This window comes from Lottia gigantea, assembly GCF_000327385.1.
Source record: "Lottia gigantea unplaced genomic scaffold LOTGIsca_81, whole genome shotgun sequence".
Classification (NCBI taxonomy): domain Eukaryota; kingdom Metazoa; phylum Mollusca; class Gastropoda; family Lottiidae; genus Lottia; species Lottia gigantea.
The window spans coordinates 1,170,489-1,197,111 of NW_008710694.1; the positions used below are offsets into that span (position 1 = coordinate 1,170,489).

General features: G+C 35.2%; 3 protein-coding genes across 3 annotated transcripts; 2 read left to right on the forward strand and 1 right to left on the reverse strand.

Annotated features, from left to right (window-relative positions):
- LOTGIDRAFT_132948 (hypothetical protein) lies at positions 1-9,809 on the forward strand (the record flags this gene model as incomplete). Its single annotated transcript, XM_009067340.1, has 18 exons — positions 1-166; positions 399-599; positions 1,237-1,307; positions 1,658-1,786; positions 2,105-2,147; positions 2,966-3,059; positions 3,244-3,365; positions 3,596-3,810; positions 3,992-4,186; positions 4,371-4,498; positions 5,766-6,032; positions 6,749-6,896; positions 7,158-7,332; positions 7,680-7,823; positions 8,309-8,423; positions 8,767-8,999; positions 9,381-9,382; positions 9,444-9,809. Coding segments are annotated over 18 exons (2,814 nt in total), but the record flags the coding sequence as incomplete, so codon positions are not given.
- Positions 9,504-18,530, forward strand: LOTGIDRAFT_169046 (hypothetical protein; the record flags this gene model as incomplete). Its single annotated transcript, XM_009067341.1, has 20 exons — positions 9,504-9,647; positions 9,933-10,035; positions 10,365-10,466; positions 10,823-10,972; positions 11,234-11,309; positions 11,679-11,835; positions 12,120-12,194; positions 12,756-12,936; positions 13,321-13,532; positions 13,881-14,042; positions 14,497-14,669; positions 15,015-15,254; positions 15,754-15,841; positions 15,980-16,048; positions 16,238-16,343; positions 16,609-16,704; positions 17,069-17,152; positions 17,294-17,380; positions 17,715-17,859; positions 18,344-18,530. The coding sequence occupies 20 exons, from the start codon at positions 9,504-9,506 to the stop codon at positions 18,528-18,530; spliced, it is 2,637 nt and encodes an 878-aa protein (XP_009065589.1).
- On the reverse strand, positions 18,396-25,883 carry LOTGIDRAFT_207312 (hypothetical protein). Its single transcript, XM_009067342.1, has 14 exons — positions 25,774-25,883; positions 24,547-24,651; positions 24,049-24,189; positions 23,479-23,605; positions 23,205-23,266; positions 22,530-22,658; positions 22,122-22,235; positions 21,636-21,738; positions 21,209-21,393; positions 20,763-20,927; positions 20,090-20,247; positions 19,450-19,524; positions 19,239-19,278; positions 18,396-18,978 (listed from the first exon to the last, which is right to left on the reverse strand). Exons 1-14 carry the CDS (start codon positions 25,819-25,821, stop codon positions 18,946-18,948), a joined length of 1,485 nt encoding a protein of 494 aa, XP_009065590.1. The 5' UTR covers positions 25,822-25,883; the 3' UTR covers positions 18,396-18,945.
- Between the last annotated feature and the right edge of the window lie 740 nt (positions 25,884-26,623).

A 26,623-nucleotide genomic window follows, 5' to 3' on the forward strand; every position in this document is an offset into this window, starting at 1 on the left:
CCAGTATTTTTCGTTGTGGCGCCCAATGTGCTAAAAGTAAACGTTGAAGAGCTGATAACAGTAACGACATTTGGAGATGTTGAACAACTGGAAATGCAGATTTATCTTCAAGATTTTCCTGAACAGAAACATAACTTCTCACATCGACAAATTACTGTTAGAAATGGTACGTAAACTTATGTGAACCTTTACATATCAGAAATACGTTTGATAACAATAATAAACTCTATATTTTTCATGGGTCAGAATTCGACCCATTACACCAAAGTCCTGTTTCATATTAGGCACATGGGATATAAGTGATACATTAAATGGATTGGTAAACAGATCCCAAATCTAAACAGCCATTTTTAACTATTGTATACATTAACTTAGAAGCCATGTATGTTCTCTTGCAGATGAAATTACCAACGTGACAGTGAAGTTGTCCGTGGAAGATGCCATGAGCTTAGAAGCAACAGCTCATTATATCTACCTTGTAGCCGAGTCATCGTCACCCAATACCCCATTTAAACAAACTACTAAATTGTTACTAGATTACCATCCAGGATATATCTTTATACAGTCAGATAAACCCATTTACACACCCGGTCAAAAAGGTAATTGCCATCATGTTTATACACCCAGCTGAACAGGTAATTGTAATATGTTACACACCGGGTCAAAAAGACAATCATAATGCACTACATACACCCGGGTAAAAAGTTAATGGGATATGTAACACACCCGGTCAAAAAGGTAATTGCAATGTACTAAACACATGGTAATTGTAATGTGTAAAACACCCGGTCAAAAAGGTAATTACAATGTACTAACCACCCGGTCAAAAAGGTAATTCTGTATGTACTCGGTTGAAAAGGTATATGTACTTGTAATGTGTCATACACGCGGTCGAAAAGGGTAATTGCAATATGTCATACACACACATTCAAAAAGATAATTGAAATATGTCACATCAGATCAAAAAGGTAATTGCAATGTTATAATATACCCGGTCAAAAAAAGCCAAAAACGGTATGATGTTTTCAAATAAAAAATTTATTTACATTGTCCACTAATTTACTTGTATGTGCGCCTCATAAAAAGTGGTTGTTATATCCCTAATTGTTTTGCATCATCTCATAATAAACCAACGATCAGATTTGGTTTGTTTCTCGATTAAGATATAAATGATAAGTCTTTTGGGACGATTGTGTTGACCTAATCAGATATTAATGAGATTTTGTTACTTTTTAGTAAATGTAAGAGTAATAGCACTAGATGAAAATACTCGCCCTGTAGATTGGCCTGTTCAAGTTGATATTGTAGTAAGTATTTTTTTACTCAAGCGGCGAATCGATTTTTCTTCTGTTTTTTTGTCTCCTATTTAATCTAACACGTTTTCCACCACAGTCCTGTTCTAATGATGTTATTTCTACCAAATGAAAGTGTGTCAAGTCAAGCCCTCTTTTTTTATAACAATGACAAATTGGGGATAGCGAAACCCAAAGTTAAGCATTATTTTGTTCAAGAAATAATGTCATCGGAACATGCATGCTGTAGAAAACTTGCTAGATTACAATAGACACACAACAGATCACAAATAACGAGACTAGTATAGATACAAATTAAACCAGATCAGAACAATATTAAAGTATACGATACATTTCTCTTTCAGAACCCAGACGAGGTGACGGTAAGTCGATCTAAAAAGGAAGGAACAGTTGCCTTTCATTTAGAAGAATTAGAAATCCCTGATTATCCCGTGTTTGGTAATTACACAGTTACCGCTTCATTTGCTAACGGAGTAAGTATTTAAGCACAACATAGTACTTTCTTTTACCATAACAAAAATACTTGGATGTTTATCCAGACCCTAAACAGATGAATATATTCTCTTTGGACTCATTCTTAACCACAGTTCAGTGAGGTTTCTTGCTATCTGCACATGCCGTAAATCCAATATTTCAGTCAATCCCAATTTCCGAGTCGGATGTCCCGATGAGGATCTTGTTTTTTAAGGTAACACGAGAAATCGCTCAAAAGATTACAGGACGGTATCGGTACCAATTACAATTCTTCCCACTATGATAATCAACTTTATAATAATTTCATAATTTTCTAGGTCAAAACTTCGTCAAGTATTAGATTTGAAGTTCGCGAATATGGTAAGTATTCCCGTTTATTATCATTATCCAATGCCTTATTCTCGTATAAAATTTAGTTATCTCCATCCTCATTCTGCATCTGCAACTCATCAGTATCAGCATCTGCACCAGTATCAGCATTTGCATCTGCATTTGCATTTGCATCTGCATCTGTATCAGTATCAGTATCAGTATCAGTATCAGCATCAGCATATACATCTACATCTACATCTGTATCTGTATCATCATCTGTATCACCATCTGTATCAACATCTGCATCAGCATCTACATCTACTTCTACATCTACATCCTACATCAGCATAAGCATAAGCATAGGAATAGGAATCAGAATAACAGCCAGCATCAGATTTGTCATCATCAGAGTCATCGTCTGAGTGAGCATCAGAGTGAGCATCAGCATCGTATCGTCTACATCTTCAGAGACAGCATCAGCGTCATCATCATCAGAGTTAGCATCATCATAAGTCAGAGACTTTAGAATCTTCATCCTTCTTTATTTGTATGAACAGGGTCATCCGTATTACCAGAATCACCCTTCATCTGTTTCCGTAGAATCTTCGAAAAAAAATACATCTCCCTATCCATATCGCTACCTTTTGCATTCTCATTTCACCAATCAATAGACACTCATCCATCACACCTATACATCGAGGATCTATTTCAGTCACCTCTATCAAAAATGTTAAACCTAAAACTTATATTCGACCATCCTTCGTTGTAAACTTGTCCCCAATTCCATCCAAAGCTTCGCACCGAAGTGTAGTGATAAGCGAACACAGCGAGTACCAGTTTACCTTCGTTGATGCTTTTCATTCTAGTATTACCACATTTTACTGTTTTATTCGATGTTGAGGATGAATATCAAGTTATTCTACCAGATCATAAAGAAATTAAAGCTAATTTAAATGCCAGGTAATATTACATATCTTCTGCCATTTCCAATAGTAAATAAAGCTATGCACTATCCCCCCAAAAGATCAGGTGGTTCGGATAATGAGCATGCCTTAAATCCACGCTTTCCTCATTGTGGAAAGCTGAATTCGCATTTGCATTGATTTCTGTTAATGTACTTCTAACAATATAGTTGTATTTCTAGGTATGTGTTTGGTAAACCTGTGAGAGGTCATATCACAATATCCTATGGATTAGTTTGGCATGGTCATACATTTATACTTGGTAGACAACGAAATATTCAGGTAAATCGACTTGTGATATATAGTTAGATCATATACGTTAGGTTTTTAAAGAAGTTGACGGTGGGAAATTTAAACAATTAAGTGAGCCACGTAATAGACAATTTAAAGAATGCTGATTGGATGAAAAAAATGGCCTAGGTTTTAACTTTGTATCATCTATTTTATGTGTTTTATGTATACATTATTAATGACCGATGAATATAATCATGTTTTCCCTGTTTACGCAGCTATCAATGTCAGGAACAGCTACAGTTACTATCAAAATCGAAGATATTCGTGTCGCATCACAATCGATGTGGTTTCCCAATGGTGGCAGGTTGTTCCTAGAGGCAGCTGTAACAGAAGAGGCTTCAGGACGAGTGGAACATGCAGTAGATCAAAGCATAGTATTTGCCAAATCACCTTATATTTTGAAGTTTACTCGATGTTCACGGTATTTTAAACCAGGTCTGCCATACGTTATACATGTAAGTTCGCATCTTTTTCATAAAAAATAAGGTTAGTGTTTAATTCATTTGGAATTTGAATGACAAAGGACAAAACTCCTCTATAAGTACATTTTAAATGATTAAAGAGATTATTGCTTTATACAGCATTGTGGAATTGTGACGTCGCTGAGTGAATGCGCCTAATCCCAATAAATTGTAGGTTGATGCAATAAGATCTAATGGTCAGCCAGCGCGCCATCTACCGGTTATCATTGAAGGTAAAGGGGAGGTAAAAGAAGAGACAGTTATCATTACACCACTGATGGCTGATGATGAAAAACTAGAAACTGATGCCGATGGTCGCCTCGCTACAGAACTACTTCTACCAGCAGGCATTAAAACATTGGCTATAATAGTAAGTATATTTGAATAATTATTTAATAGTTTTTATCTAAATATATAGGGATTCTGTGGTGATATAGTTATGGCACCCGAATGATGAATATATATACTCATATTGACCAGGTTTTGAGAATTAAAATTCATGTTCAATCTGAAAGGTAATATTCTTTTAAAACATTTTTTTTTCATTTCTGTAGATAAGAACCAAGATTCCAGACTTACCGGAAGTAAATCAAACGGAATCGTACTTTGCTGCAGTACCATATTACAGTCCGTCTGATACGTATATGTCCGTCAGAGCTTTACCAACTGTTATGGTAAGTATGTGGATCTAGAGGCTGAGTGACAAATTATGAGTTTCAAAAGAGGATGATTTTAAGGGGCGAATTGAGCAGCTCTTGGCTCCCTGGATCCACATCCCAATTATACCTTCCGGTGAATTCAATGAGACCAAAAAACAAAGCCCCAAAAGGAAGCATTGTAATCGAAATTTTGCGTCTCGTGTTCCGACCCCCAGGCCTTAGATTATGTAAGAAGCACGAAAGTTTTCTCGATATTCGACCAAAATTTAAAGAAAATTGTTTTATATAGAGATGCTTGGGAAGATATAATAAATTTTGGAACAATTTAGATATGTGGTTATATTTCAGGACGAACCCAGTGCTATACCTTCAGTAGGTGAATTTATGACTGTAGAAACAATGAATACGGAGCCAGATCTCCTAGAGTACATCAACTTATTGGTACGTAAAAACTTATATTTTTTTACATTTATCTATTCAACGACTTATATTTAAACAGTGTTACCAAGATTCAGTTATCATCAGTATACGTTTCGTGATCATCATCGTAATTATCACCATTCACAATATCCTCTTCCGCTTCTTCATCCTTCCCTTCTTCCATCTTCTTCCTTAATCCCTCTTTTTGCTCCTCCTACTTGTTCTTCTCCGCTTCTCTTCGTCTTCCTGCTTCCCTTTATGCTCTAGTTCCTCCTCATCGTCCTTCTGCTCATCATCATCAACATTACCATCTCCGTCTTATCCCCCTCCTTCTCATCTTTATCATCATCACCACACTCCAGCTCCTCCTTATCGTCCTCAAGCTCCCCTTTTCATTTTCATCCCCATCATCACCAAACTCAAGCTCCTCCTCCTTATCATCTCCATCATCATCATCATTGTCATCACCAACCTCAAGCTTCCCCTCGTCTCCTCCTCCTTCTTATCTTTACATTGTCATCACCGACATCAAGCTCCACATCTTCTGCTCCACTTCCTTTCTCATCTTCATCATCATCACCAACATCAAGCTCCTTCTCATCTCCATCATCACCATCGTCATCACCAACCTCAAGCTTCCCCTTGTCTCCTCCTCCTTGTTATCTTTACATCCCCGACTTCAGGCTCCACCTCTTCTGCATCATCACAGCCACACTCATCTTTATCAGCAGTATCAACTTAAAGCTCTTCCTATTCTACTCTTCTTCCTCCGTCTCATCTTTATCACCATCAACCTCAAGCTCTTCCTCTTCTCTCCCCCTCCTCCTTTTCATCATAATCATCACCATGGAATTCTATTTACACCTCAAGCATTATCATTATTATTATTATTATTAGAGACTCCCATAACATGTTTATACTGCAGGTGATAGCAAAAGGGCGAATTGTTCACCATACCAGAACCAGAGCTTTGGCTGGTCAGAGAACCAACTTTTATATACCAGTAACATCTGATATGTCTCCCAGTGCAAGAATCCTTACGTTTTCTTTGCGAGGTACTGGGTCGGGATGTGAGGTAGTAGCGGATGCTACATGGCTAGATATTGAAGAGCAGTGTGCTAACGAGGTAAGAGGAATGTTTCAGCCACTAATTAAATCAACACATCTCCATCGATTGTAAAGAATATCTTTAAAGATGGGTTTCCTTATTTTCATTTATGATATTGGAAATGCTATGCTTATATGAATAGAAGGTAGAGGTGTTCTAATGACGTGGAAAAGAACCAGTTTGTCTCAAATGTCCATAATTAATACATAATTAGCTAAATTAGAAGAGAATTACCAACAGAATTCAAAAGAGTGACCGATTAAGAAAGGTTAAAAATCCTTTTTTTTGTTTATCCAGACTGTTCAATCATGGACATTTATGATTGGTTAAAACTCTTAATTATATGCAATAAGAACATAATGATAGACTAAGAATACATGATAATTAATTAGAAACACCAGTTAATCAAATAGTTTTCTTAATTTGACACTCAAAAATACGGAAAACCATCTTTAAGTCTTGACATTTAGAGGTACATTTAAACCATAAAAAAAGTTCAAATACTCTGATATATTTAAGTTATATCCCATTCAGAAATTTTTATTGATATACAATGGAATATTAGAAGCTATACATAAAAAATTTCACAGACAGATAATTGTAAAATAACCATTACTTTTAACGTATCAATGTGGTCACACTGTCATCGGGAACATAACGATACTTCTAGAATATTTAGTAGAATTAAATGAATAGAATGGATACACATGTTTCAAACCCGCTTTTAACATGTGCTCCAGTTAAGCTTGAAGACAGACAACGATGGTTTTCTATATAAACCTGGTGATGAAATGACGATTACAGTAGAAGCTAAACCTGATACCACAGTAGGTTTACTAGCTGTAGATAAAAGTGTTTATATTCTGAAGAACAAGAGGTTATCCAGAGAAAAGGTATGATGAAATGCTGAGTGATATCCATGAATTACAGAGAGTCCCCTCTGTTTAAAAAAAAAGGGATCCGAGCCGCAAAACGAAAGAGGCCTTTTTAAATGTGAATTCTTCATCAGCTTAAAGATTAAAATATTTATAAAAACACAATAGGTAAAGTTCTATTGAAAATGTCCTTTATGATACGTAGTGTTTAGAAACTAACACACAGGAATCTTTTTCTGCCAATTTGTTAATGTTTGCCTCATCATTTCTGAATTCCAGCTATTCACGTCAATAAGGGAACATGATCGAGGTTGTGGATATGGCGGTGGTAGTAATAGTGCCTATGTTTTTCAAGGCGCAGGATTATCCATTATTACCAATGCTGATATGAAGACTGAAACAAGATCATCAGAAGGATGCCCCGATAAAGCTGTAAGACGACGTCGATCAACCGGTTAGTATAGTTAAACTTCTACGAACGACCATAACCTTCAATCAACAGCTAATAAAATCAATTTTTGAATGCATGGTTGGTCCTTGTAGCCACAGGACATACATTCAGACACGCGACTGTACATTATTGCAAAAGTACATCATCTTCAGCCGCAGAGGAGATAACCAGGCTTCAATGACTTGAAAATTGGTCAGTTTTCTTTTGGGTTAAATATATGGCGCATGACCCTTCAGAGCAATAAGTATTTGCTTATAATCATTCTAAATTGTACGTGCATATAAAAGATATGATCCAAATGTCTCCTTTACATCTAGATGACCTAGTAAAGGAGCTATGTTGTAAGAAAGGTTTTGAAGAGATAAACCCTGATTTAAATAGATGTTTTAACGCAGCTAAATTTGTATATGAATCAACCAATTCTACTGTTTGTGCTGATGAGTTCTATAAATGTTGTAAATATAAAACTCAGGGCGATGATGCCGGTGAAGGAAGTAAGTATATCATTGGTTCCCATAAATAAAAAAACAAGTACTAACGATCCGAACCGCAAAACTTAACTTAAAATACAATACATTGATAGCAGCTAATAATATGATGGCTTGGAGTTATTCAACAGAATATAAAACATACCTAATGACATCAAGTATACCAGATCATATTTCGTCTGTGTGTGTCAAACAAGAGCGACAACTCTAAGTATATAATGATAATTACCGATCGATTGTGGATCTTGATACATCATTCCGTAGCTTCCAAACCTTTTACCTATCTAACCTATTCACGCCAGTATCAAACCATGCAACGTGTATTACGTTGACGTTGATGAGTACAAATCGAAAAAGAGTTTGAGCTCCTTCTTGGTACCCCTCTAGATGCCATCCAAAATTCTGTAACAGCCGCAGATAGTGAGATTATATTTAACTCGAATGATGACAGTAATCGTGATTTAATACAGGACTGTTTAAACCTGGCGAAGCTGCCGATGATGATGCTGTTAATTTAATATTTAATGAAGAAGAATTTCTGATAGATGATATTCCATTACGATCTAACTTCCCAGAATCTTGGCTATTTGAAGATTTCTACCTACGGTTAGTCCTATTTTCTCGTTTGCGCAATTTGGACACGTTTGTATACGTAATTTGTATATAATTTCACATAAGGCTGCGGTTTCTTTCCAAGTTAAATTTGCTTCTTTGAACCTGTACTCTACATTGTAAAGGATCTTCCTTACCAACATCGAAAGGATGATTTGTTCTTAACACAAACAATAACAATATATACCTCTTCAAATGACAGGAGGGCATCTCTTATGATCAAAATCATGGTCATGGTAACAGTTAATTCACTTATCAAACATTACATTTACGATATATGTTGGTGGAAGATTTTTGTGTATGCTGGTTCCATGCCATTTGAATTATATTGTTGCAGGGAAGAAGGAACTAAGGAGATCAGTGTGACATTACCAGATAGTATAACAACGTGGATGGTTCAAGGCATCACCTTGTCTAAACAGCATGGTTTCTGTGTGTCTAAACCACACAACATCACAGTCTTCAGTAACTTCTTCGTTTTTTTGGACCTTCCATACAGTGCTGTTAGATTGGAACAATTAGAAGTTCGAGTTACCATCTATAATTATATGAGTAGAGATCTATCGGCAAGTAGATTTTAATATCACTTACTCGCCATTGTCGTGATATACATGATCTATCAAATGAAGCAATGCCAAAAATGATTGTAATAATTCAAGGTATTTGATTAGCCGAATATGTTTGTCTGTACGTCCGCATGGACAGATAGGTTTGTTTTGTATATAAGGCTAACAAATCTAACAAAGTTCGTGTATTCAAACATAACAGGTAACTTACCCCACATGGAAGTTCAACAAGGGACTCAATAGGGTTAGCTTCATGGTTTTATTGAACAATAATATACAACAAGATCTCCTAATGTTTATATAGCCTTGAACAGTATTGTCATATGTTGTCTATGTTCCACAAGGTGCCACCCGATCTACTGTTGCTAGTCTCTCATCTGAAGAGGGGTTTGATTGAAGATTTGCCGTTTATTGATAACTTAATATACATATATACTTGTAGGTAAAGTTGTTTATGCAGAGTGTTGAAGGTGTATGTTATTCAGGTGAACCGGGAGAGAATAGCGAGATGGCTCATGTTGATATTCCACCTAACGATGCTGCCTCTGTCTCATTCCCTATTATACCTCTAGAGCTGGGACTTTTCCCAATTAGAGTCTATGCTTACTCTACATGGGGGAACGATGCTGTAGAGAAAATATTATATGTAGAGGTGAGTAACATTATTGTAATTTTACAAATTCGTTTTACAATTATTGGGGTCAAAATCATCAGAAAACTTGGTCCATTAACAACGTTTATCACATCTAACCGTAGCTTCCATAACACAATATTCTCATCATTAATTACTAATAACCTATTTGCAGACCATTGAGTTTGGAAAAGGTAACACGATATATTATCTTTAAGTACATGTTAAGAAAGAATGTGTATGAACCAAATAGTTTTAATATGAGCTAGTGAATAACAGCCAGTAACTGTCTTTATTTGTAAACAGGGTGAAGGTTTAGAGAAGATCCATACAGTATCTGTTATGTTAGATCCTTCTGGTAAAAGATTGGTTAGAGACAAAGTAAATAATGTTACGTTCGATTTACTTAGTAAGTAGATTTTTTTTATATATTCTTATCAAGTTTTCCAATGCCTGCGGGATAATGCCTTCAGAGTTTTCGACCAGTGATTCAGACATGTGAATTTAGTTTAAAATTGAGGCATTTGATAACTAAGTTTAAGTATGGATGTTCTTAACTGTTGAGAAATTGCTTTATATATGCGTTGTACTTTGTCCGATAGCTACAATATGCGAAGAAACCTTCAAGAGGTTAATCAACATTGTTGAGTACAAATATTATGTGTTTCATGTTGTTATTATAATTTGTTATACATTGTTATTATAAACGCTTAACTCATTAGAACTGATTTGTTTAAGATGAAGTTGATGAAGCAGGCCATAAACAGAAGGTACATCTAGACCTTGATCTTCCACAGAATGTTGTTCCAGAAACAGAGAAATGCACCGTCAGTGCTATTGGTACGTTGTGATATTTCAACACGAGACACACTTCTCATATATCACCTTAATACAAATGCTTTAAAATGTAAAGGGAATTCACACAAGACATAGTGGAGGCAGCCGAGGCAAATACATTCTAAAAATCAACCCTGTCGGTTGTTCGGCTATGCCATAAACAGCTGGTGACAATGAAATTAGCAGAACAACATTCCTCCTTTTTAGATGTATAACCCATTGTATTGTATTTTCATCACAAGTCAGTATAAAACAATTATTTCTCGCCAATTTTCATATTATTTATACACTAAGCTCTAAATGTTACGATATACTCTTAGGAAATATTTTGGGACCTACTGTATCCGGTATTATTGAAGGTGTTGATACATTATTAAAATTACCTACTGGTTGCGGTGAACAAAACTTGATACATCTTGCTCCTAATGTATATGTTATGAGATATCTAAAAGCTACTGGTAGACTAATGCCGGAAGTTGAGAAGAAAGCCAGGGTGTTCATGCGTCAAGGTAAGATGATTCATCATTTATCCCAATTAAAATTGGACTATTTGCCAGTAACCTGTTCATAGATCAAATATTGTAACAAATTTTGCTTAAATCTGAAATGAATGTACCGTGTGGGATAGTACCAGTACATGCTTTGAGACGAGCTTTGTTTTTAAGTGAAACAAAAAATCCATACAGAATCTAATTGATCAGTCTAGTTTGGTTAAAATCGCCACAGTGAAGTTTTACGGAAACATTTGAATATTAATAATTTTTATTTAGGTATGTTACGGCAGTTAACATTCAGAAAAGAAGATGGATCATTTGCTACATGGCCACATGCTGACTCAAGTACTTGGTGAGTAAACACTAGATAGGAACGATCAAAACCCCCTGCATGGGTGATGTGTCGAATGAGATACGGAGTTGACAAACACTTGAACGCAATTGCTTTATTTTGTATGTTTAAGAATGTCCTTTAGCAGAGTCAGTTGCATATTGGTGAGTAATAATTATACCAAATTACAATATGGACTATTTAAACTCTCCGAAGGGATGTAGAGTTGACAAACAAAGTCGCAGTGTTACATCAGGTGTTTCTAAGAGTAAGCAAGGAAGGGAATATTTGACATATATATACTAGTATCACTAGAATCCTATTAAATTTCAGCACAATTATTATCTACGACGTGCCAGTTATTAAGTTATTTTGTTTTTATCATTGTAGGCTGACAGCGTTTGCGCTAAAAGTAATGACAGAATCTAAGACGTTTATAGCAGTTGATAACAATGTAACTTGTAAAGCTTTAACCTGGTTATTAAACAGACATAAGACTGACGGGTCATTTATGGAGGATTCGTGGGTGATGCACAAGGAAATGCTGGTAAGACGTTTTCTGTAAATTTATAAACGTAGAATATAAAGAACAAAACTAAATACCGAATTCATTTTTTCATTTTTTTTTAGGCTTTGTTCATTATTGTAACAATGATATAAGGCAATTAGTCTTAAGCAGCATGTTCTTTCTTTACATGCGATGAGTATAATGTTATGATACTTGCTTTTATCGAACATGTATAATTGATGAATTTCCTTAAACAACCCGAAAGTCGTAGAGTGGCCGATCCTAAATAATTGCTGATTTAAAAGTATTGTGTTTTATTCTAGGGAGGCACGACAGGGGAGACTACTTTAGCTGCTTTTGTTTTAATTGCGATATTAGAAAGTGACTGTAAACCAGAGGTACGTAAAAAACCTTGTTTTAAATCTAAGAGTGCTTAAATGGACAGGTTCGCCATTTTTGTTACCAATCATACCTTAGTTTCAGAAACGGTAATTTCTTAGCTAAACCAATCAGTAATAATGTTCGCGGTAAACCGTCGAAATTTAGGCCTTGAGATATTTTTGATGGAATTGTGCGCTTTCGCACATTTTTTAGTAATTTTAAAAACTATTGACATCTATTTACGACCCAAATCAAACGGCACAAATGTCCATGTGATCCTATAGCGAGTTATTACTTTTTTCTGTGTTGGGATCCTTCCTCCCAAAATGGCTGGATATATGGAATAGGTGTATTCAACCCAATCTAGCAGTAATTCAATGAAGTTTTGCAATCAGTGGAGTATCTAATCAATGACCAGAAGCTCCAAATGCCCCTGAGGCTGGGTATTGGTCCAATGACCTACCCTAAATACGCCACTGTTTTGAATAATGTTTGCGTTACTACAGTTTGGGTCATCTTTAATATATTGTCTATAGTGTAATTGTATGGATGTAGTTAAAGAACATATACCTTTTTAGGGTGAATATGATGTAGATGAATCGAGATTAAGAACAATCAGCTATCTGGAGAGTAAATTAGAAGAGCTTGACAGACCATTGGCAGTAGCAATGACAACCTATGCTCTAGCTTTAGCATATAGTCCCAGTAGACATAGGGCTAATGAAATATTGAGAAACATTGCTGAGAGAACACCCGAAGGTCAGTATACATATTATGTATATATATATGTACATGTATGTATATTTCTATGTTGGAATGCGGTTTAGTTGGTGTGTCGGTTAATAAAGGTTTTTCTTCTACTGCTATAGTGGTTCGGCCAGGACTTTCAAATATATCGTTAAAAAGTTTCATACTTCATACTTTCATACTTTCATGATATCTGATTGAAGGAGCTATAATATTTGTCCCACTGGAATTCATGATTTTACCAAATACCTCCATATGGACCGATGACATTTTTCTACCTTTTCTACCATGTCATTGCATAAATAATATATGCCTTGTCAGATTACAATTTTCAGATTAATTTCAAAGATATTTCAATATAAAGAATTGACCACTTCTGTCGTTTCGTACTTTAAGGTTTTATCCATTGGGGTGCTGGAGATGTAGAGAATTTCAAAATAGACCTAAAACCGCATTGGTTTAATAAAGAACCAAATGCTCTTGCTGTAGAAGCAACGGCTTATGCTTTACTCGCTCAGCTTGAAATGGGAGAAATACAGTACAGTAATCAGATAGTAGGATGGTTACTTCAACAACGAGAGTCGCATGGTTCGTTTGTCTCTACGCAGGTAACTCCTCTGATCTGTCAAATGGTTTTGTGAAACTCTTGAGCATAGTGATAGTAATCATAACAATACATATATCCAGACGTTCCAATAGGGTTATTGCTAGGCTAGTGAATACACACGCCCAGTATGAATAGCAGATGCACAGATATTTTCGCACGAAGAATGAAAAGTTACAGGTCATGGTTTACCATGGTATACAGCTATAGTGTTCACAGGTTACCTTCAAAAGTGAAATTCCTAGTTCGTACAGTATTGAAACTTCTGAAGACTATTTACATAAACTCATGGCCAAAATCAATCCATGAAAAAGGTGATCCATGGGCTTTAAGAAGTTTTTTGGTATTTCAGGACACAGTGATTGGGCTCCAGGCCTTATCGGAGTACAGTGTACGAACATATTCTGCCATATTAGACATGACCTGTCATATAACATCAGAAGCCGACCAAAACTTTCAGAGGTTGATTTCACTGCGACATGAAGATGCATTAGTGTTGAAATCCGTACCCCAGGTATATATTCATTAATTAATGAAAAACACTGATAACCATATAGTACTCTTTTCGATAAAGTTTGAGTATGTTCATTCTATTAAGTAATATTCCTTTAAATAAGAGTTCAGTCTTCATTAGCCCACATGGTGCAGAAAAGTAGGATGTAAAACTCATTTCATATAAGAGTTGAGACAACTTTTTTGCGGAGTCCAAAGATATATGATTAAGTTTGGCTCTCGTTCTAATATGTCGAACAGCTGAATTAGTTCAGATAGGTACGGTGTTTCCCTCCTTCTTTGTTTTATTATCTTTTGAAATTCTTTCAGTGACTTTGCCTGAATCATTGGGTGGAAGGGCTAATTAGGAACCAGGTGATCCCACTTCACTTTGCATTTAAGGACGCAATGATACGAAATACGGAAACTGGGGCGGAGGGAGCATATCCGCGTTTGACTCTTGTTTTTATCCCAAGGTACCAACTGGAGGCAAGTTGATGTTTGAAGCAGCTGGTACTGGAGTAGGCATGATGCAGGTTGAGGTCAGATTCAATGTGCCTCAAGAAGGTGATGCTTGTAAGTTTGATGTGAGTGTTGTAAGTAGAAGATTATCTCACATGGTTTACCAGTTCTTCAGTCATAACAGTCGGTAAGTATCATGGACCGCATATGGACAATGAATTATTTCTGATATTTTGATATTGATCATTTTTGAACAACTACATATATTGAGGATGGGCTTTAGCAGAGTCAGATAGAGAGTTTTGCTTTAAAAAATAGTGATTGTGGGTTGTAATCTCGGTCTGCGTTTGAATTATTCAATTCCAGTCGACCCAGCTGTAAATGGTTACAAATAGAGAAAGGATCATCGTGAAGTGATTATGAAATATAGTATTCTTCATTCTTGTCGGCTAACCATGCATTTTAATTGTGACGTGTTATCCTTAATTCTTACTTTCTATCTTTCTGACAATTATGCATTTTTCTTGTGAAGCTCTGACTGTGAACCTTGTGCCGAGTCTTGTGATGATGCTGAAGAAGAGGAAGATGAAGAAGATTATGAGACCTTTACTTTCCCCTCCATCATACCCCGTATACAGAGGATCGATCTGGATAAAGACGAGGGGAATGTTGGCTCTAGAATTGGTAGACCTTTCTCCAGGATTGGAAGGCCATTGTCGAGATTCAGAAGATCTGTTAGCGCTAGGAATCTTTGTGTTGAAGTCTGTGTCAGGTAATTAACCAGTGTCACTTCTATGTGGTGGGGAGTCCCAACCCCACAGACTGGACGGTGTATTATTTTATTTGAGTTTTAAACTATTTGGTGCTGTGAGCCCCTTGGCAAATCTTCTATATCCCTTCAACTAATAATTCGCCACCGTATTTAAGAAACTTAAATTGAAAGCTGAAGATCCACACTTATAATCCCAAATTCAGGTTTTTTATTTCTTGAAATGTGTTTTTATTAATTTCAATCTATAGATATATTAACCAAGCTATTGGCATCTGTTGGACAAAACTGTCAAATGTCATCCTTAATGGCACTCCGTGTAACTAAAGGTTACTGACTTACTAAACCTTTAATGACCACAGATGGTGACTGAAATGGTGGATATATTTATTCCTCTTGTCCACCACAAACGTAGTTTATGATATGGGCAAATACGAGTAGAAAGATGTTCCAATAATGTTATGTGATAAACCATATTAAATTTCAAGTATTTTCTATTCAGATACCAAGGTGAAAGAGAGACCGGGATGTCGGTATTAGATGTTGGACTGTTTACAGGATATCAACCAATTGATGCCGATCTTGATGCGGTAGGTTTTTACTTTTATTCACTTTTAGACAAGACCACCAATCCTTTAAAAGACTTAAAATTTAATCACCTATCATTTAGATTCATTTGAAAAAATGTAGGTTTGATTTATAATGATTATGATTTTTGTTAATTTCAGATGAAAGCTAAAGGTAAAATACAACATTATGAGAAGTCACAGAGATCGCTTATATTATACATAGAAGAGGTAAGTTGTTTGTTATATTTTGGTTCAGTTTTAATAGGGTACTTTATTTGTCAAATGGCACTTAGACTTATATTAGAAGATTTGCTTTCGATCCTCATATGGAAAATCTTTTGATTGCTTTGTTTTGTTTTAATTGCAACCAATTCAACCGTAACCTATATCTTATTCAATATTTTATATGATTATCAGATATCTAACAAGAAGACAGAATGTTATAAGTTCCGTGCTAAACAGAAACATATCGTAGAAAACATTCAACCAGCTAAAGTTCAAGTATTCGATTATTATAACCCAAGTAAGTACAACTTGTAAGACCCTCAGTTCCAGCTAAATTTAGTGAAATTAGATTTGATTGCTTAATAAATAAATTCAAGAAAGGATAACAATGCAAAGAAAACCAATAAACAGAAGCGAAGGAAGATTCTGGAGTTGAAAAACTGAAAATTACTTTTGTTTCCTTGTTGAATATGTGTTCTTTTTTCTTTTTGACTGATAGTTTCAATCTTTCCTTATCGCAGTGCTATTTATATTTACAAGAACTATGCGTTATTCCATTGCAGCTGAACGGTGTACGTATTTCTATAAACCCGATAATGTCAGTGGTCATCTTACCAATTTTTGTGATGATAAGAAAAGTATTTGTCAGTGTCTAGAAGGTAACGTTTTATTGCTGTGTTATATCATATATTGAATGAGTGAACAAAATTTTATTGTATGCTAACCTGAGTTTTTTGCACGCAACGTTTTAACAAGTTACATTGTAATCATGAGATGAAAAAAAATCTAACTAACCTAAATATCGCTTTAAGATTATGACTCATATTGATCAGTTAACTGCCAATATCCATATCATCAATCTAAGATATAAAGAGAGAATAACAGCGTGATTTCAAATAAATGAATTTGTATAAGAAATGCCAATAACTTGTTTGATGACGGCAATTAAATCTACTCGAAATCGAAAAGCACGATCTTATTTTGCTAATATTGCAATGGTAAGAATTAAGGTTTTGCTTACAGGGCGTTGTAGTAGATGTGAAGACGATTGGTATGGTAAGAAATGGCAGGAAATTATCAAATATGCCTGTCAAAATACTACTTACGGTAAGTTTTGCTGGGCTGTAGAAGTTTTAATTAAATATGTAGTGTATTATTATAACGCTGGTCTAAGAAGCTAAGATATTTCCGCAATGCTCTAAGTCTTTTTTATAGCCATCTTTACTTATTTGTTACACTGTTTTACAGTTTTACAGATCAAGATTTTAGACATGCAAGTAGAATCTACAGGGTTTCAGAGAGTATTAGCAGTAGTCCAAAAAGTCATTTATTCAGGTCTGTGTGTTTGACAATTTATCTTGATATTGTCTTAACAATAATTGTTTCCGTTCATCACCGATTTGTCATGTCATTTGAGGATTGGTTCATTGAAGGGGCTTATAGCGATATAGGTTATCTCATTATCATCACAAAATACAAGACAAAGTTTACTCTATATATTCTTTGCACGCTAAATTCTATTACCAACCTTCATTAGACTTTAGGTATTCTCTTCTCGGTGTTTTTACTAATTCTATGCATTTATCAGAACTTTTCTCTTAACTGCAATTGTCATTTGATTAACATAAATCCATCTAATGAGCAAAAGTTGTATCAAATTATATTTTAGATGGAATGTTAAAACTTCAACAGAAAGATAAATTAATTTTGTTGAAGAGATCATCTTGTATGTGCCCATACTTTACTGTCGGTAAAATTTACACTTTGATGGCGAGAGATCCTAAAAGATTTCGGGATAACGATGGCAATCTAGTGTAAGTAAGCCTTTTAAAACATAATTTGGAATATTCTGCTACTGTATATTAACTCAGAAGTTCAGAACACTGAGTAAAAGGCTTTCAAAAGGGGAAAATACACATACTCAATACACCAATTTGAACACTAACAATTGATTTGATAAATAAGACAATTATATTGATATATACTTGTGGAATATTTATTACTTCAGCGTTTCAATGTGGTTCTCATATCGTCATCAGGAATATGATTGCGGTGTGAGAACCACATTGAAACGTTGAAGTAATAAATATTCCACAAGTATATATCAATCTAATTGCTTATAACTTGTGCTTCTAATATGCCATTGAAGGATTAATTGATTTAATGTTTTCGGTGTCTTTTTGCTGTTTGTCTGTCCAAGAGTCAGGTTTATGTGTAGAACATAGGATACATTGAACTTGTAATTTCTGTACTTCCTTTTTGACATCATTCTGACAAGAATTTACATCTATATTTCAGACATGCATTTTTAATGGATAAAATGGCTGTTGTGACTCAAATCTATAAATCCCGCCAAAAGAATCTTTCAGGAATGCAGAAACAGATGGCTCGACAGTTCAGGAGATTTCAAAAACGTTTACTCAGAAAGGGGTGTCGTAATCACCGAAAAAAGGGAAGAATATTACACTCTTTTCCAGGGAAATAGACAAACATGAGTTATCAAATGATGTCAACCAATTGAAACATAATATAATCGCCTGTATTATCTTTACTATCAGAATGTTAAATAATATCACGTAATGTAATAATATATAATGACTGGATCATAATCTTTTTGTAATATAACAACCAAAACGTGAAATAATTAAATTCAAACTGTTCTCATGAATAATTTATCATGAACCTTTGTATTTAAATCTGCTTATTAAATTACTATATTATATAATTCACAATACATAATCAACGGATATATGTTGATATTCAATATCCTAAAATTAAACTGGTATAACATGTGTGTTGTCTTTTTTATTATTTGCGTCGTAGTTTATTACCATCACCATGATTTGTTATTGCTGTTATTGTGTATTGCCGGTCAATTGAGGTACAGGGATAGTGGCGCCTTATGAATTTTTCTGAGGTAGTTTGATCGTTACCTGAAAGAAGACATGTGACATAATAATAGTAAATAAAGTACTATTTTCTATATAAATAGATTGTTATCTGAGATAGTCTGAACTTGAACCCCCGAGCCCCGACATGTTTAAAGATAATGAGGCTGCATGGGCCGTTGGCGACAGAATGGGGTTGTGAGACACAATCTCAAAATAATCAAGTTGGGAATTCAAATATTGTAGACTTATAATTATACTTTTGATTTTAATTATCAAGAAGGAAAAAACGAAACTTAACTTACAGCTTTGACTTCAGTATATTCTTTGATGGCATATTCTGATCTACAATGCAAAAGCCAAAGAAGATTTAAATGATGTTTTATGGTCCAATTGTCAGTGTCCAGCAATATAGATGTACAATTACCCTCCGAAGTCCCTTCGCATAAATAATATATTAAAATTTACATAGCAAATCATATACAAAGATTTTGATTATAAATGAAAGTTACTTACAGTTCTCGGCCATGACCAGATTGTTTAAATCCACCAAAAGGAGACTGTGTTGTTACTATGTCATAACAATTCACCCTTAAAAGACATATAAAGTGTTTAATATCCTCATATTCCTTCATTATACCGATATTCCTTCATTACACCTTCATTATACCGATATTCATTCATTACACCTTCATTATACCGATATTCATTCATTACACCTTCATTATACCGATATTCATTCATTACACCTTCATTATACCAATATTCATTCATTACACCTTCATTATACCAATATTCATTCATTATACCGGTGCTATTATTAATATATTTTTACAGAATTTATCACTTACGCAAGATTTCAATTAAAGAAATCGTGAAATTAATGATACCCATAAATGCCACAGATGTCAAAAAGTGTAAAATATTTTGGCAACGCCTTGCAGTGTGCAGTGAAGGAAATTTTGCAAGAAGAGCGGCAGCAGTCGATCCTTTTCGATTTTTAACTCTCGAGGTTCTTTTGCACAGTCTGTAGAAGGACTAGATGCTTTGTCCATTATTTACAAGTTGAAATAGGGTTCCAAACAGTTATTATCTCGATAAAATACCTTAGCACCAATCCAACAGTTGAAGAAGAATTTAAACAAGATTTTCTTACCAAACAGAACCCGCCTGTACAGCTTGAGAGAAAATCATAGCTTTATTAATATCATTAGTTATAATTCCCGCAGCCAGTCCGTAACTTGTATTATTAGCTCTTTCTATTGCTTCATCTAATGTTTTAAATTTAATGATTGATTGAACAGGTCCAAAGATCTGAAACGATAGAAAAAGAGTAAAAATGGCAGTTTTTATTAACTAACTAACGACTAAATTGATATAAGTTGTATGACTCCCACACAGCTTATAACAGCAAAACAGAAAATAAACAATTGAAATTATACCTACAGATTGTAGTTTATGGCATTTATTTAGCTTTGTTAACGAAACGGCTTATATCATTGGATCCAAAGAGCTAGCCAGTAGCGAGACTTGATTGTTCGGAGGGAAAAGTTATATTTCTGGAGGAGAAATGGTGTATGGTCTTTAGTTATAGTAATGGAGTTGGCCTCCCTTACCCACCTGTAGCTACGGGCCACCCAAAAGCTCCTTGAGTGGATCAATGCCACTGAGCATTTAAAAAAATGTTCTTTAATAAGGGAAGTTAGAAACAGTTAAAAGGGATTGTGAAGAGGTTTTATAATTATGTGTATCGGGTATACTGATAGTCATCTACTTCTTTCGCAAAGAAGAAACATTTACTACCATATGAAAGAAATTAATAGTGGTACCTCTTCTCTAGCTATTTTCATATTATCAGTAACATTACTGAATACTGTAGGTTTAACAAAATATCCTTTCTCTCCAAATCTTTCCCCGCCCGCCTCTAACACAGCCCCTTCCTTCTTACCACTCTCTACAAAATCTAAAATCTTCTTGAACTGGGCTTCATCAATCTGGAAAAGATTACAAATTCTTGCCGAATGACGTTGACCTTTGAAATTCCATTATTTCAGTGATGGAGTCTTAAACGGATAATATGTATTGAGTGAAATATTTACGATAAGCTCCACATTGATGGATAGGGGGCTTCAATTCTCTTAACACATTATTAAAAGAATTCTTTTATAGAAGGTATATGAAATTTTCAATCATGACCGATTCTTCTTGTTGCATTAGCAGATAGTGACACAGAAATATTAAACAGAAGCTGAACCAAGTTTATGGTAATGTTTACCTGAGATCCATGCTGAGTCATAGCATCAAATGGATCACCGACTGGTCTCGTTTCAGCCATAGTTTTTGCTTTCTTTACAAACTCCTCATAAATTCCTTCTTGTACGAATGTTCTGGATCCAGCACAGCAGTTCTGACCCATATTATTAAAAATAGCAGCATGGGCCCATAGAGCAGCATTATCAACTGGAATATCAAATTTCAGAAATTCTTATCCCTATATCCTTTATGAAGGGAACAGAAGGTAGTGGTACACGAATGACAATGTCAAACTTGGAACATATGATAGGAAATGAATGGAGTTTTACGTCCTAATTTTCTACACTTCAATATGATAACTCTAATGCCTACCGTATCATAATTTAAGAAATTACTACAGCAATCATGAACCAATCGAAATTGGAAAATTTGAAATCCTTACAACCTACCATCTGCATCTGCCAAAATAATCAATGGACTTTTACCACCGAGTTCTAAACTTATACGTTTTAAATTGGATTTTCCTGCTGCTTGCATCACCAGTTTTCCAACCTGTAATATATTAACCATTGAGTAATGGTTCCAAATGAGGGTGTCGAGAAAATACAAATGTGAAAATCTTTTTAAATAAGAAGTAATTGAGACGGAAGGGCACGACTCCAATGTGCAGCATCAGGATCAACTGAATTCCGTGGGACGTCAAATGGTGTTTATAAAATATCGAGTTACGCGACGTCACGCTGATCTCTTTCGTTGAAGGCGTTTAAAGTGTAGCCTATTTGGTTATATAATAAACTGGGCCTATGTTGTGTTCGCTTGGGCGAAGTTTTAAATGGAACGACGAACCAGTTTAGTATTGAGCACGACCATTTTGATCTCAGGATTGTTCATTATTGTAAATCAGAAAAGAATGGGTTTAGAATTATTTGAAATACCTCTGTAGAACCAGTAAATGCTACTTTATCAATATCCATGTGTTCAGATATTGCTGCTCCAGCTGTTGGACCATACCCTGGTACCACATTCACAACCCCTGGTGGGAAACCAGCCTGCAAATAAAGATTGATCTTTTTTGTCTTCAACAAATATCCAGATATGGCAAGCGAATAAAAGAATGTGTAGAAATGAATCTATAATCTGGAATATTTGACAAATCATGCTATGACATTTCAATATAAATCTCTTTTATAAATAGGATCTCAAAGAAAGATTAATAAACCCTCTCTATCAGGCATGTTAAAGATTTCATTGTAAAGTAACTATCTTAGTAGCCTGCTATGCTTTTGTATGCGACACCAATGATGAGGTAATGTGTAACGCATGTGGTAAAGAATTACACCAACCTCTTTAAACAAGGAACAGCAATATAAAGCAGTTAAAGGCGTTTGCTCTGCTGGTTTCAGTATCACTGTATTACCACAGGCCAGAGCTGGACCTAGTTTCCATGACAACATAGAAACAGGATAATTCCACTGTAAAAATCATAGTGATATAGGTAACAAAATCATTTATTACCTCGAAAAGTTGGTGCCCGAAGAATTGGAAATTATTTTATGAAATTCAAAGCATATGTACATCTACGAAACTAAAATGCTTTGGCACACATTAACTTCAAAGTTTCATCAAGAGCGGCTGTAACATCTGTATCATCATGGGGATTAATTGGGATTCCAGTAATGGACCGATCGATCGTAGGCATACTGTCAGGGAATCATAGGAATTACTCCAATGGGTACCAAAAAAAATTCTCAGGCCGTCTATCTATAGATTAAGGTAACTCGGTCCGTCATTGAGATTAAGATATAATATATAAATAAAAGATAAAAAATATAAATATTATTTGTGTTTAGACAAAGGGTCATTGAAAGTTAACCTCAGATGATATGTACACATAATAGTACTTGTGTACATGGATATACAAAGAAGGTAATTGCAAATGTATTTCTTTCTACTACATAAATTCTTTACTCTATGGTAGTGCTGTGTGAAAGGGTGTGATCGTGCTAAATGGTCCTTACCGGTATTATCTGACCACAGACTCCCACTGGTTCATGTCTGGTAAAAGTGAAATAATCACCATCTGAAGGGAATGAAGTATAATCAAGAATGCTATCATAATTGCACATCACCGATATTCAGAGATTGTTTCAGATTTATTTCAGGATGTATGGATACATACAAATAACACTCCAGCCAATTACGAAAATTCGCCAGTTATTGTTTAATTGCCTATAATAATATATTTATAAAATCAAGTGTACCAAATGTCTGAAAAAATACAATAGTACGTACCCACTGGTATAGTTTTACCACATATCTTATCACACCAGCCAGCGTAGTACTCAAATACAGAGATAGTCCCTTTAACATCATCCACAGCGTCATAGAACGGTTTACCATTATCTAATGTCTCCAGATTCTAAAATTATTTAATAGAAAGAGTCATTGAAAATATTGGGTACCTCAAGCGACCTCCTTCTACATCCGATCCACTGCAATCAGTGACACATGGAAAACAACCAAGGCAATTGGAAAAAAATATAATCCGTTTGCACTAAAAATACGTCTTTTAAAGCGACTAGGGCACCTCCAACGACTTCATGCGAGCTACCGAAAATACTGAAGTGGACACGTGATAAGTACCTGGATTTCTGAATAGGTCGTTAGGCTAGGTCAGGCAAAAACATCCCCCAAGTTTAAAAACCATTCACATGCTATTTATTAGGCTTCCCACGGCGGAATAACCGATACAAATACACTACTGGTAGTGATAGCGTGTTATTATGTATCGAGCAAAAACAAAACATCACCACAAGTTGCCACCTCAAATGAAATCCACTTATAGATTAAAATGATACGTACAGCAATAATAGATATATCCCTTTTCAACAATTCCACAAATCTCATCAACAACTTTCCTCGTTTGGAAGCATCCATAGTTCTCCATTTTGATCCTATTTTAAACGCCGTTCTGGCAGCAGTGACAGCTTTATCAACGTCAGCCTAAAACAAATCATAGTTACACTCTCAGATTACCAACCTCAAGTGTGAGCTTCTATGCTATCACATAAGTTTATATGATGTTGGTAATAATTGAATCAGAAACTTGAACTTGCAGATTGGCGTCTGCAATAAATATTCAATATTTGTTTTTGTATAAACACTAATTTATCAAATTGCACAGATTATGGGCGATGTTAATAGCCAAGGATATATAACGTACGATTCATCCTCATATCCAATGAAATCAGACTGAATTTACACTAATCATCTCAAACCTTATGCTTTAGTTTTCTACTCAATGACTTAAACATTATTCTGATTTAAAGAATTCATTGGATTTGTAAACAAAATCTATACCTTGTCCCCTTCTTGAACATCACATAATTTCTCTCCAGTAGCAGGGTTAATTGTAGAGAAAACTTTTCCACTCACTGAATTATGCCATTCATTATTAATGAATATCTACAAGAGAATAAGATCGCAATACATTAACCATACTGAAAAGTCAGATTGAGAAGTGTTATTTGATGGTGGGTGATACAATGGTGTTAACACATCCAGGGGCCCATAATTCAGTAGAGGTAGTCGTCTCCTCCAACATGTTTTTCAAAACACAAAGCCCATCTTCGAATTTGTCAAAATCAAGAAAATTGTACCATGTTATTCTATGTTTCTGGGGGTTTGGTCGGTCCAACTAGGCCCCTCAGACTCCCTGCACACTGTGTGTGGGTCGGTCCAACTAGGCCTCTCAGACTACCTGCACACTATATGTGGGTCGGTCAAACTAGGCCTCCAAGACTACCTGCACACTATGTGTGGGTCGGTCCAACTAGGCCTCCAAGACTCCCTGCGCCCTATGTGTGGGTCGGTCAATCTAGGCCTCCAAGACTACCTGCGCCCTATGTGTGGGTCGGTCCAACTAGGCCTCCCAGACTACCTGCACACTATGTGTTGGTCCGTCCAACTAGGCCTCCCAGACTCCCTGCACACTATGTGTGAGTCCGTCCAACTAGGCCTCTCAGACTCCCTGCACACTATGTGCATTCATAGTTTCTATCTCATTTCAAAGCCGATTGACGTTTTCAAGCAAAGACAAGGGCAACAATATTTGAAGACATTAGAAAGGTATTTTATTTTGTACACTCGCGGTTGGACTGTATATTACCCGTATTATATTAAGGATATTACTCCATAAATATCAGAGATAACAGTGACCTACTTTATAATAGTTTTTTGAGCTACATGTCTTTAAGTATATCATGTGGCCTCACTGGCCTGGCTATTTTAATGATTTAATTCACTTACATAGTTTAAACTAAATTCAATCTTGCCTTATTTGGTGACAAACTATGCCAACGGTGTTAAGAACATAAAAGTAATCATGATAAGTAAGTAAACAATAAACATAAGCAGGCCACGTCATTGCAGATCATTATTGAAATCAATAGCTTTAAAGTTTCATATAATACATTGCTTACGTTAGCAGTTTTAACAGTTGTCTGAAGCCATGTTCAATAATCACAATGTAGGCCTATGTATGTATGTTGGCCGACAATATACAAAGAAAAAGACGTTGAATATTACCTGAGTGTAATTAATTTCTTGTTTGGGATTTGGTTCTGGATCAGACATCTTCAATGAAAATAAAAGTTAATCTATCTTTATGTGCTCTGTATCCCTACTAGGTATGCTGAGTAGTGAAGTAGACTACTATTATTAGGTAACAAGGGACGTAACTCCAAAGAAGGTAAAAGTTCAGACCACAAAAATAAAAACCGTTTATATACGAGTTTTCACAATATCTTAGTTTCCATCTTCAGAATGTCAAGCTATTACGTCTTATACCTTGACTGAAATAGTCACATTTCTTATATCATACAAGTTTGAAAATGCCTCGATTGGATTGTGCGCTACCGGATAGGCCTACAGCCAATGAGAGCCCTCGACAGAAGGTCTTTAAGCCTCAAGCAATAATGTTAACAGTCTTTATGTCGAGGGCTCTGATTAGCTGTATTTGCTAGCGTAGTCAAGGTATAATTCGAAGTTCGTAAAAGCTTGACATTGTGAAGATGAAATACGCCATAATGTGCTAACTTCAATTACCTGTATGAAGCATTACCAAGTTATTCTGGTGTTATTTGCATAAACCCTACAGCAATACTTTGGTTTTTTCTTCATTGTCATATGGTTCGAATTTTTCTCTCATTTTTGGAAAGTCAATACATTGAATAACATAGTACACAGACAAAAAGAATACTTGACTTTTGTGCAACTAACATATTATCTGAGAGGGTGAAGTAATTCAGACAGACTAAAAGGAAGAAGGATATATTTCCTTCAAGTTATTAAGCTTTAATGACATCATCCTATTATACATGCGAGATATTATATATCATGTATAATCCCAGGTATATTAGTTTCAAAAATCCAAGGG

What these genes read in the sequence shown, in the direction of transcription:
- LOTGIDRAFT_207312 (XM_009067342.1), bottom strand. Translation starts at nt 25,821, where the DNA reads ATGTCTGATCCAGAACCAAATCCCAAACAAGAAATTAATTACACTCAG. An exon ending in GCTGTTCCTTGTTTAAAGAG is followed by an intron (nt 22,236 to 22,529) that starts GTTGGTGTAATT and finishes CTTTATTTGCAG; the next exon opens with GCTGGTTTCCCACCAGGGGT. An exon ending in GTACAGGCGGGTTCTGTTTG is followed by an intron (nt 19,525 to 20,089) that starts GTAAGAAAATCT and finishes ATGTCTTTTAAG; the next exon opens with GGTGAATTGTTATGACATAG.